General features: G+C 38.7%; 1 protein-coding gene across 6 annotated transcripts in view; it reads left to right on the forward strand.

The window, feature by feature from the left end:
• Window positions 1–12,472, forward strand: part of csnk1g1 (casein kinase 1, gamma 1) — a 135,312-nt gene that overhangs the window by 93,240 nt on the left and 29,600 nt on the right. For 4 of the 6 annotated variants that reach the window (XM_034159975.1, XM_034159999.1, XM_034159991.1 and 1 more), the window contains exon 11: window positions 12,116–12,226. The exons of the other annotated variants lie outside the window; for them this stretch is intronic. In XM_034159975.1, coding sequence (XP_034015866.1) covers window positions 12,116–12,226 — 111 coding nt within the window. The remainder of the gene's footprint in view (window positions 1–12,115; window positions 12,227–12,472) is intronic. 6 annotated transcript variants of the gene reach the window in all.

The raw sequence follows: 12,472 nt of genomic DNA on the forward strand, positions 1-12,472 counted from the left end.
TAGACCACACCGGGTCTGGATGGATGTGTTAACATACTGTGGCGTAGCTGTGACACCAGGCTTTTCTACATTGAAATCAGCAAGTAAAGTTGGTAAAGGGGAAAAAATTGTTTGTGGAATCGAACATTGCACAATATAAAGTCATAAACATAGCTGCTGGTCTGTGCGACATAAAACATATCAAAAATTTACAAATTTACGATGGCGACTGCAAGTTGCTGCAGCTACATCACGTGTGGGTGAGTCACCACGGATGTCGTGTAAATGTGAGAGCAGGACAAGGAAGCACAAACATTAAAATACTTTGCTTTAAACTTAAAAATACTTTAAAGAACCTCCCACAGAGGTGTTGCCTTGTAGCTCTACAGTGACACAGTAATCAGAAAATCTCATTCTAGGTCATGAGTGAGACAAGGAAGAGATGATTCAACAATAAGCTAATAATTTAACAGATCAGCTAAGATTGACTGTTAGTAATTAATAAGATTAGTAGCTAGTTTTGGTCAGTATACAGTTGTGGAGAGAATTGTTTGCTGCTTTAATGTCACTGTAAGGTTTCATCAAGGCTTATGCAGTAATTACCGTATTTTATGGAGTATAAGTCCCACTAGACGATAAGTTGCACATTTTTCTGCTATGGCTTCTTTAATTTGTGAATTTTGTGAATTTTGTGCATGTACTTTTTATTATTGCCATTTATTGTTTTATTATTGGAGTGTATTTTGTTTAGTGCTTTGATTACTGAGAAACCCCTGTAGAAATAGTTATTATTATTATTACTATTATTAGTTACAAACTTGTGATTTTCAGTATATAAGTTGCACCAGAGTACAAGCCGCATGACCTCAAAGACTCTTATACTCCAGAAAATACAGTACTTCAAAAATGTTTCACCATGACAATACATTTTTACACTATTATGTCTGTTTGCAGTTCATATGCATACAGAGAAATGAGGGGTATTTCATGGCACCATTAAATGTCGCATTTTTATAAAGATGTGTGACAGCTGTGATGGTGGACTGTAGCGATTGAAGCCCCTGTAATTGGACAGACTGTGCATCTTGCCAATGTTGTCTGTTCGATCACCAGTTAAACAGTTTCATATGGAGCGGAATAGAAAAGGAGTTAGTATAGAGTGATTTGAAATTTCAGCTTTATTTTTTTCCAGAAACCTCACAGGACATTTGAGCCCAGACTGGAGCTGTTTTATTGTCTTAAAGTCATGGCCATGCAGCAAACAGAGGTCCCTGTGTTTACAGGAGGCACAAACATGCACTGCCCACATGGTGGCACAAATGAGTGCAGAGTCATTTGGGGAAAAGTGGCTGATTTAATGCTCCACACGATGCATGAAGCAGATGTATATCACTGGAAATTATAGTGACTGGTATGGTAAGTACTGGCGGCATCTACGAGAAAAAGTAGAGCCCGGCCAATATGGACTTTTTGGGGGGATGGGGTTGGCGGGGATACAATACCGATATTGGAGACTAAAAAACATTTACTATACCAGTATAGCTGCAGATGGTTTATATATAAGCAGTAACTTCAAACATTTTATTTTCAAACCCTTATGACAAATTTAATTGATGTTTGATATTTTACACTTTAAACATGAAATATAAATAACTATAAATATAACAAATGATGCGCATCATGTATCATCAAGGTCCTGTTACTCTGATTGGCAGCCACCTTGTTACATCACTCAGCATTTGCATAAATAAGACTTCGTCTATTTTGGCCCTGCCTAGTTGGCAGCATAGCGACTACTTGTCGCTGTAAAACACCCTTTCTGTTTGAAAATTATGTGGAAGGTGTTAAAACGTGGTGCAGACCTTTGTTATTCAAGCTTTAGCATTTATTACTCTGTTCTATTTATGTTAATTTTGGTGTGCAGTTCAGTTCCTTTGTCCTCTTATGCACCATTGTGCTCCTGTGCATAGAGTATAGTGACTTGCGAACCTACTTACAGTGAGGAAAATAAGTATTTGAACACCTTGCGGTTTTGCAAGTTCTCCCACTTAGAAATCATGGAGGGGTCTGAAATTTTCATCTTTGGTGCATGTCCACTGTGAGAGACATAATCTAAAAAAAAAAAAAAAAATCTGGAAATCACAATGTATGTTTTTTTTTTTTTAATAATTTATTTGTATGTTACTGCTGCAAATAAGTATTTGAACACCTGTGAAAATCAATGCTAATACTTGGTACAGTAGCCTTTGTTTGCAATTACAGATGTCAAACATTTCCTGTAGTTTTTCACCAGGTTTTCACACACTGCAGCAGGGATTTTGGTCCACTCCTCCATACAGATCTTCTCTAGATCCAGGTTTGGAGTTTCAGCTCACTCCAAAGATTTTCTATTGAGTTCAGGTCTGGAGACTGGCCAGGCCACTCCAGGACCTTGAAATGCTTCTTACGGAGCCCCTCCTTAGTTGCCCTGGCTGTGTGTTTGGGGTCATTGTCATGCTGGAAGATCCAGCCATGACCCATCTTTAATGCTCTTACTGAGGGAAGGAGGTTGTTTGCCAAAATCTCACAATACATGACCCCATCCATCCTCCCTTCAATACGGTGCAGTCGTCCAGTCCCCTTTGCAGAAGAGCACCCCCAGAGTATGATGTTTCCACCCCCATGCTTCACGGTTGGGATGGTTTTCTTGGGGTTGTTCTCATCCTCTAAACATGGTAAGTGGAGTTGATTCCAAAAAGCTCTATTCTGGTCTCATCTGACCACATGACCTTCTCCCATGCCTCCTCTGGATCATCCAGATGGTCACTGGTGAACTTCAAATGGGCCTGGACATGTGCTGGCTTGAGCAGGGGGACCTTGCTGCCCCCTGCAGGATTTTAAACCATGACAGCATCATGTGTTACTAATGTAATCTTTGTGACTGTGGTCCCAGCTCTCTTCAGGTCATTGACCAGGTCCTCCTGTGTAGTTCTGGCTTTCTCAGAATCATCCTTACCCCACAAAGTGAGATCTTGCATTGAATCCCAGACCGAGGGAGATTGACAGTCATCTTGTGTTTCTTCCACTTTCTAATAAATAATCATAACAGTTGTTGTCTTCTACCAAGCTGCTTGCCTGTTATCCTGTAGTCCATCCCAGCCTTGGGAGCCCAAGGCTGGGATTTAACAATTCTGTTAAATTCTGGTGCTTAATTTATATCTGGGTTTCTATTTCTAGTGTCATCTCCTGTGTATTGTATTCTTGTGTAGTGTTTATCCCAGCCTTTTTAATAAATTATTACAAACTCATACATTGTGCTTTCCAGATTTTTTATTTTTATTTTTTTAGATTGTCTCTCACAGTGGACATGCACCTAAGATGAAAATTTCAGACAAAATCCATGATTTCTAAGTGGGAGAACTTGCAAAACCGCAGGGTGTTCAAATACTTATTTTCCTCAATGTATGAGGAGTGTTATTGGTGGACAGCACTGGACTTTGCTCGTTTGGGCATGAAGACCTGTCAGAAATGAACGTGCTGGCTCTGCACCGGGCCCCTGCTTTAGAAAATGTTTTTTTCACTGGTCGCTCCACTCCCCACTAAAATGGGCGCATCCTCCACAGCAACACCGCAAACTTTATGAACTGAATCAACAGTCAGAGCAGACAAATACAAAGTAACGATGAAATCAGTTAATATTGCATCAATTGACTAGGATAGTAGAGAAGCATAAATCTTCGACTGGACTGGGTTGCTTGATGAGAGGATGTTTCGCTTCAAATCGCAGAAGCTTCCTCAGCTAAAATTCTTGTTCTGGTAGTCTGACTTCTATCTTGACCCTTGTAGAGAAGAACAAACAGAAGCCACAAAAGCTGGAGTTTTAAACCTAACCAGCCCCTCCTACGGAGAGGCAGACTGCTGTTGGCTAGTGACTAAACAACAGCTTTAATTAGCATCTATTGTGCTCTAGTTAGCACCCTCCTAATGACAGGGCAGCTGTCCCTCCTAACGATGGGACTGACCCCTCTCCTGACGAGTCTCCTGATGACGTAAATAACTCATTACCATGAACAAAAGACTGAAACTGCTTAGACCTGACAGTGGTGGGCACACTTCCGATAATCCGATAACAGATAATTATCGAAGATAATGTTTTCGATATCGGATTATCTTTTTAGATAACTTTAAAAACCATTATGGGACTAATTATCTTCCGATGAATTGTCCTCCGATAATGCAGTAAACCCAGCTGAACAGCAAACATTTTTAAAATTAGTTGAGACCTACCTGTTAAAAGTTTCTTAATAGATGTATATAGTTCTACCCTCTGCAAATAGTAGAGAGATACTTCCAGGAAAAACCATTCTACCTCTGCAGGCAAAGGAGAACTAGTCACCAAAAAAAAAAAATAATAATTTCCTTTAACACCATACTGATACGCTGGCAATATCACCCAAGTCATCCAGAGGCATACATTTTTAACTTATGGTTCAAATTTTAACAAAACTAATTTTGGACAAGTTATTTAAAATTACTGTCATGTCTGAAGTTTTATAAAGTGAAAATATCAGATATATATTTTAGTTTTAAAATAATGTGCTAATTTTTAAGGTTGTGTGAGCACATGCTGAGCCCAGCAGTTCATTATGGGTAGGACAGGGTGTTCACGACAGGACAAATGCATTTCAGACACTGTTCAGGCTCCACGGACAGCAGCATTAAACTCTAGTGCCTAAAACTCTTGTGAATATATTATCTTGGTTTATAGACGTTATTGTATTTGTGTTTGTTAAATTCCACGCATCTTAATGTAGCAGACGGATTATCTGGGATTTTGTTTTGGAAAGATTTCAAGGCCTCTACTGCCATCTACTGTCCAGTGGTGTTCATGGCAGTATTCGCCCTAAGTGCTAAGCGTCTGGGCAACAGTAGATGGCAGTGTTGTCAAATCACCTTTTTGGCTTTGCAAATGGCTTTTTTTTACAAATTAAGTTTAAAAACAAAACAACAACAAAAAAAACATTACAAGACAGCTCTGCGGTGTTTGCACAGGCACGGTTGGACACTTGATTTTCATTCGACCATACGATCGACGATCAGGAGGTGGTCATCAGATGTTAAACGAAGCTTGTTACTTCATGTACACTACACAATGCAGGACGCGATTAACCTGAAACTCGGTCCAAAAAATTCTCTTGCACAGTGTAAAGCCAACATTTATGTCAACAATATTGAATGCACGTTTTACAACATCATAAAACGTGCGCACATTCTCTTCACTTGTAAAACATTTTGCGATGACACTTCCAGGGCTCCGTAAAAATGACTGTTTTTACAAATAAAAAATGGAATATTTTACAAAAGCACATTTATCTCAATTATCTGTAAACACCAACACACGACACACATCACATTAACGTGTTGGTTTACATAATGAATGATTGAACCAATCACTGTTTAGCAGAGGCACATTTTACCCAGAATCCTTTGTGATCTGTTTGTTGCAAAACCTCAGAATTAGTGCATTATTCAACATTAAAACATATATGTTTTAACTTTGTACATATGACAGAATTGACATTAATGGAGTTATTCTATCAGTATTCACACAAAACCATAAGTCAGGATGCCTTTATTTTTCAAGACCTCCGCCTGACCCGAGCATTGTGATTGGTAGAGAGCTGGCTTTGTGACTGCTCTCAGGGTGCTTCAGTGCTGTAGCCATGTAGCTTCCAGCAGGGGGCAGCATGTTCAAACATAGAAATGCTGATTCATTGTTTGCGTCTTTTGTCGATTACAAAAGCGATCGTGGTGTTAAAACTCAAATTCAGCTTGTTAGTAGTTGCAAATGTACCGGAGACAACACTGGAATTTATCGGTTATCTGTAACTTCCAATACATTTTTGGGTGGTTTATCGGTTTATCTTTATCAAAGATAACTTTTCAGTTATCTGATTATCTGTTATCAAAGTTAATTTTTTGGTTATCTGTGCCCACCACTGAGACCTGAGTACCCCATTGTAAATGGGGGACAAAACGTGTCTCAGACCCCCTCCCTGGTTAAGGCTGGGTTTCAACTGTTTCACATAAAATGCCTCCTTCACTCCTCTCTCAAACCATTTCCTTTCTCTGGCTAAGATTTTAACTTCCTTGTCCTCAAACGTGTGGTTAGTGCCGTTAAGGCGGAGATGAACTGCAGACTGAGGTCCACTGGCGCCCTCTCTGAGGTGCTGGTATAGCCTTTTGTGTAACTGTTGTTTAGTCTTGCCTATTTAGTGTTTCGTTACAGTTTTCCTGGCATCTGATAGAATACACTACATTGCTCTGTTTGTAACTAGGGATCCTGTCCTTAGGGTGAACTAATTTCTGTCTCAAGGTGTTAACAGGTTTAAAGTAAACTGGGATTTTGTGTTGTCTGAAGATCCTCTGTAGTTTTTCCCCTACTCCTGCTAAATAAGGGAGAGACACTCTTCTTCTTGTCTCCGTCTCCTGTCTGTCTGGTGTCTTTGTTCTCTGGGACTTCTGCACTTTATCCAGGGACCATCATGGGTACCTACATACTGTGAGGGCTTTCTGGACAAGTTGTTGTTCTTTAGCCCTTCCGTCTGTAGTTGTGGGCACCTGTAGGGCTCTGTGTTGAACACATCAGACTACGAGGCCAAGATGAACAACTTGCTCAGTGACTCCAATACATACGAGTGTCTGAAGAGAGACCCCACAAGCGGCTATAAGAAGAAAATCATTAACTACCTCTAAACACAGGGCAAAATCACAAAAGTTGTCTAAATACTTACGTAGTTGACTGTATTTATTAGAATTCAAGACTGTATACATGTGTAGACAGTGTACACAGCTTACACATGTATTTCTCCCTGGTTGAATAATAGCCATGACTGTTGACAGGTTTAATGTGCTTTTGATAGATAGGCGTCATATTGTGTTGAATGTTTTTCAGATATTGCAGTGACTGAGACGTGGTTAAAAGATGAGTATGTTGACTCTGTCCAGTTTGAGGGTTATAATTTATTTTTTTTTTTTTTGCCAAAAATAGGGTGAATAAACAGGGTGGAGGTGTTGCACTCTGTTAGATCTAGCCATCACTGTGAAATTGTTCACAATATGTCCTTTTCTTTGGACAACGTTATTGAATGTGTTACATGTGAAAAATCCAAAAACATAATTATAAGTTGCATCTATAGAGTTCCCAGTTCTAGCATCAATACTTTTGTGGAGAAATTGCCGGAATTGTACTACTCAGTTAAAAATAATAAGCTTTTGTATGTCTGTGGAGACTTCAACATAGATTTTCTTAGTCCTCATAGTCAAATACAAATAGCTGAATTTTTAGACTCTGTGTTTTGTATGGGACTGTATCCAGTAATAACACATCCAACTAGGATTACTACAAACTCAGACACTCATTGATAATATACTAACAAATGTCATTGTTGGGAGTTTAATGGGTGGGTTGCTTATTAGTGACATTAATGATCACTTGCCAGTCTTCGTTGCTTATAATTCCTTAGTTGACAAAATTGAACATACCGAAATCACAAATTTCAAAAGGAAAATAACAGAGGAATCTATGGCAAAACTTAGAACGGCTTTAATGCACCAAAACGGGCATGACACTTACACCGAGGATATTGATCAATCATGTGAATCATTTATCTTGATTATTTCCAGTTTATATGATAGGGGTGGTGGCCAAATGGTTAATGCGCTTGGTTTCAGTGCAGAAGGTTCCGGGTTCAAATCCCACCCCTGCCACATTTCTCCATGTAATGTAGAGTTGCGTCAGGAAGGCCATCCGGCGTAAAACCAATTCAACATGCAGATGCACCTTGGATTTGCTGTGGTGACCTCGAGTGCAAACAAGGGAGCAGCCGAAGGGACTTACATTTCCAGTTTATACGATAAACATTGTCCATTGATGTTAAAACTTGGTAAAGAGTGATATGCTGCTAAACCCTGGATCACAAAGTGACTGCTGAATGCATGTAAGAAGAAAAAAAAATTGTACAAGCAATTCTTAAAACTCAGGCTGAGAGCAAATACAAGACATACAAAAACAAGCTTACCAACATTATGCGATCTTGCAAAAGGCAGTACGATAGTGATTTATTGGAAAAAAATAAAACAAACATTAAAGGTACTTGGAAGCTATTAAATAAAAGTTATCAAAGACTATCCAACATATTTTTACACAAATACTGGAACAATTGTTAAGGAAAAGGAACCCATAATAAATAATTTTAATAAATATTTTGCTAATGTGGGAAAAATTTAGCAAATTCAATAGTACCTTCTAATTACATTCTTGGGATAACAGTACAGTAAGAAATAACTCTTCAGATTCAATGTTTATCAGAGAAAGTAATGAATATGAAATAATTGATATAGTTCATAAACTAAAAGGAAAAAAATCTACAGATTGCGAAAACTTTTACATGTTTTTGATTAAAAAAATATTGTGTTGCTAAGCCTCTAGCTTATATGTGTAATTTGTCATTAATGACTGGGAGATTTTCATTCCAAAATGAAAATAGCTAAAGTAATACCATTGTTCAATTCTGGTGACAAACATGTTTTCTCAAACTATAGGCCAAACTCATTGTTACCTCAGTTTTCAAAACTTTTGGAAAAGGTATTATTAAGAGGTTAAATGATGTTATATCTAAACATCACATACTAATTGAGCAACAATATGGATTTTGAAAAAAAATCAGACAACTTCATTGGCGGTGATTAATTTTGTGGAACATATTACAAATGCAATTGAAAACAAGCAATATACTGTATAGTGTGGTTTTTTTGTTTGTTTGTTTGTTTGTTTTTTTTGACTTACAGAAAGTATTCAGTACCATAGATCACACCTTATTACTGGATAAACTGGAAGTATGGTATCAGAGGACTAGCTTATGATTAGATAGCAAGTTATCTGCACAATAGGTATCAGTATGCTCATGTTGGTGGGGTAAGTTCTGAAGTTTTGAAGTGTACTTGTGGGGTGCCCCAGGGCTCAGTCCTTGGGCCTTTGTTGTTTCTTTTGTATATTAATGACATATGTTTGGTTTAAAAATTTGTGAGTTGCATTTTGTTTGCTGATGACACGTGGGGATCATTTGGAAGAGGTTCTTGACTTGATGGAGAGGGAACTACAGAAGTTCAAAGAATGGTTTGATTCAAATAAATTATCGCTTCATTTTGGTAAAACTAAGTGTATTGCTACGACTCAGCTCACAAGCCGCAACAAAACTTCAGAGGCACACACAGAAGCAACGGGTTGTTTAAAACCAATAACAAATATTTATTATTAAAATAAGAAAAAGGAAAAGAAAAACAAAAACATAGCGTGATGAAAAAAGCCCAGGCAGGACCAGACAGAGAGGACCACAACAGCGCCTCCTGGTGACCTGGACCTCAGAACACACAACAGACATAGTAAAACAGAGGTCTCAACCCGGTTCCAGAAAGGGCCGAGAGGGTGCAGGCTTTCTGTGAAATCACCCACTCCAGCAGGTGATTTCACTGATTAACTGATTTCACCTGCTCAAAGTGATCTTAATGGAGTGGGTGGTTGCACAGAAAGCCTGCACCCTCTCGGCCCTTTCTGGAACCGGTTTGAGACCTCTGTAGTAAAACGATTACAAACACATTAAGACAGCCGCAGGGGCCGTCACAGTATCATATTTGTAAATAAACCCAGGAATTTATCTAGTAATTTACTAGTGCATGATATTGAAATTGAACTTGTAAATGAAACTAAATTTCTTGGGGTTTATATTGATGAGAAATTGAGTTGGAAAACACATAAATTATGTTGAATCAAAAATGGCAAAAGCCATTGCCATTTTGTACAAAGCACAATGCTTCCTCCCCCAACGGTCATTAGTTGCCCTATATCATTCATTACTAGTTCTGTACATGACCTGTTGCATTGAAGGTTGGGGAACCACCTACAAAATGAATACAAATTCAATATTCTTACTACAAAAGAAAGCCATAAGAATTATTAGAAAGCATATCATGAGCCTACAAATCCATTGTTCGTCTGTTTAAATGTTTAAAAATTTTGGGATCTGATTGAGTATAGCTTAATACAAATTATGTTTAAAGTAAAAAATATCCTTTTACCACAACATGTCCAGGACCTGTTCAAAATGAGGGACTCCAGTCATAATTTGCAAGGAACATTATTATTTCAAAAACTGAAGATTCAAACTACAGTAAAAAGTCATTGTGTTTCTGTTAAAGGTGTTAATATTTGGAATTTGTGCCCGGATAACATAAAGTCGCTCGGTAACTTGGTTGGCTTCAAAAGGCTCTTCAAAAATCATTTAATTACTTATTATAGTATGATGAATTAGGTTTATCGATTTTATTTTATTTATTTTTTGGGGGGGGGGCTGCACGGTCCACTGCTGTTTGCATGTTTGTGTTTTGGAATCTTAGTTTAGTGATTACTTTAAATTTTGTATCAATTATCATGGGTGTGTATATATGTATACATATTCATATACATTTTTTTGTTCTTTTGGTTAAAGGGGTGGGCATTTATAAGCTTGTGCTTCTGCCCACATCCTTTCAATCACATGGGCGCCTTGTCAGATTGATTTTTTTTTTTTTTTTGCTGTGAGGCTAATTTGTCATTTTTGTCTGTGTGCTGAATAAATTCATTCATTCATTCATTATTGAACTTTCCCATTTGATGTAGATGCTCAAAGTGCCTTACAATGATCCTTCACATTTTGCTCAACCCATTCAGCCACACACCGGGAGGAACTTGGTGGTAGCTAAAGCCGGTCGTGCACTACACAGTGATGTGATGGGAATCCGCTTTAGGGCCACTTTGAACAGAAATGTACAGCGTATTGCAGTGACAGTTACTGTGAATGTAAAGTGTATGTTTGTGAGATTGGGATCCATGTGACGAGGTTGAGCATGCACAAAATGTCTGTGATGTGTGTTGTATTAGTCATGACACTTATTGAATGGTGTAATATTTAAGGATTGAAGCACACGTTACATATTAGCACTCTGTGACACAGACCTCTGTTAATGACACTCACCCAGCTGTGCCACAGAGCAGGTTAGTGTGGCACAGCTGGGTCAACTGCCAGTTTGTCAACTGGGATTAAATTGTGGTTGTGTCCACTTGAGGGCTGCCTGTCCACTAGACCTGCATTGTCCCAGTCTACTAAACTTTAGGTGGGTTCCAGCCTTGCCTGTGGTGGAACCTGCGTTGGATGAGTGTTCAATCTAGGGTGAATCAGAGGCTCTCTTCCGTTTCATGCTACAGAAACAGATTACAGCTTCAGATTAGTTTAATACTGGATAAAAGGTCTAATATTGACTGCAGCAGCAGATGGCAACTGGATAACTGTTGTCAGAAATGGTGACAAAGAAGGTTCTGTGACTTGAAATTAACAATAGGCATCCACATCTTCTTTAAAGGTGCACCACAATATAATTATTCACAAAAAAGTGTCCACATTACATTGTTTGCTGCGGTTTTGACAGAAGTTGCAGTGTTTGAGGTGAACACCTTCAGTCCACTTGGCTTGAAGAATTGAATTAGTATTGCCACTCGAACACGTAACAAGTTTATAATGCCTGTGATAATTTAAAGGTTACAAGTCTCTGCCACGGTAAGATGAGCAGTCAAGGTATTGGGAACCAAAGCATTTATTCAAGATGCTTTTGTCCTGCAGAAGGCCACCATACACCAACAACACATGCAATTAGGTAAAGTCCACCAGAGGAGGAGAGAGCAGATTTTATGGAGGATTTCCTGTATAATTTGGTTCTGATCTGTGGTTGTGTATTGCCATACAGCCAGCATGGAGTTTAATTTATTTTTTATTTCATGTGCATATTTCAGTGAGCATGAGAATCAAAGTTTGAGAATTGCAACCACTGTGATTGTGTTTTGTGGCTTAATAATTACTGGCCCATGTTTCCGGCCGAAGTCCCACATTGATTTTAAATAATTTATTTTTGCTTTTATTTTCCTTTATTTCTCATGCTCTGCTTTGCATGCTACCTGACCTTGCACATCCAACTGCCATCTTTCCTAACACAACTACTTGATCACCATTCCCTCTTCCATCACACCCCAATCCCATTCCCCTTTTCACCTCCACCTCCTGAGCAGACGGCAGCCTCTGACCGACGAGGAGCATGGGAGGTGCAGCCCACTCGCCAGCCAAACTCCTCCTATCTGACCTCCCACCTGGCAGCGGACAGGCACGGGGGCTCAGTGCAGGTATACATCTCTCACCCTGTTAACCAGCAGCCCTCATCCAGCCTACAGTCCATCCAGAAAGTAGTCAGTGCTTCACTTTTTTCCACATTTTGTTACAGCCTTATTCCAAAGTGGGTGAAATTCTTTTTGTTCTTCTTCTTCTTGTTCAAAATTCGACACACAATACCCCTTAATAACAATGTGAAAGTTTTTATTTTTGTTTTATTTTTGGTTTTTTTTGGTCTTTGAACACATTTATGAAAAAAA

Source organism: Thalassophryne amazonica, chromosome 2, assembly GCF_902500255.1.
Source record: "Thalassophryne amazonica chromosome 2, fThaAma1.1, whole genome shotgun sequence".
NCBI classification, from domain to species: domain Eukaryota; kingdom Metazoa; phylum Chordata; class Actinopteri; order Batrachoidiformes; family Batrachoididae; genus Thalassophryne; species Thalassophryne amazonica.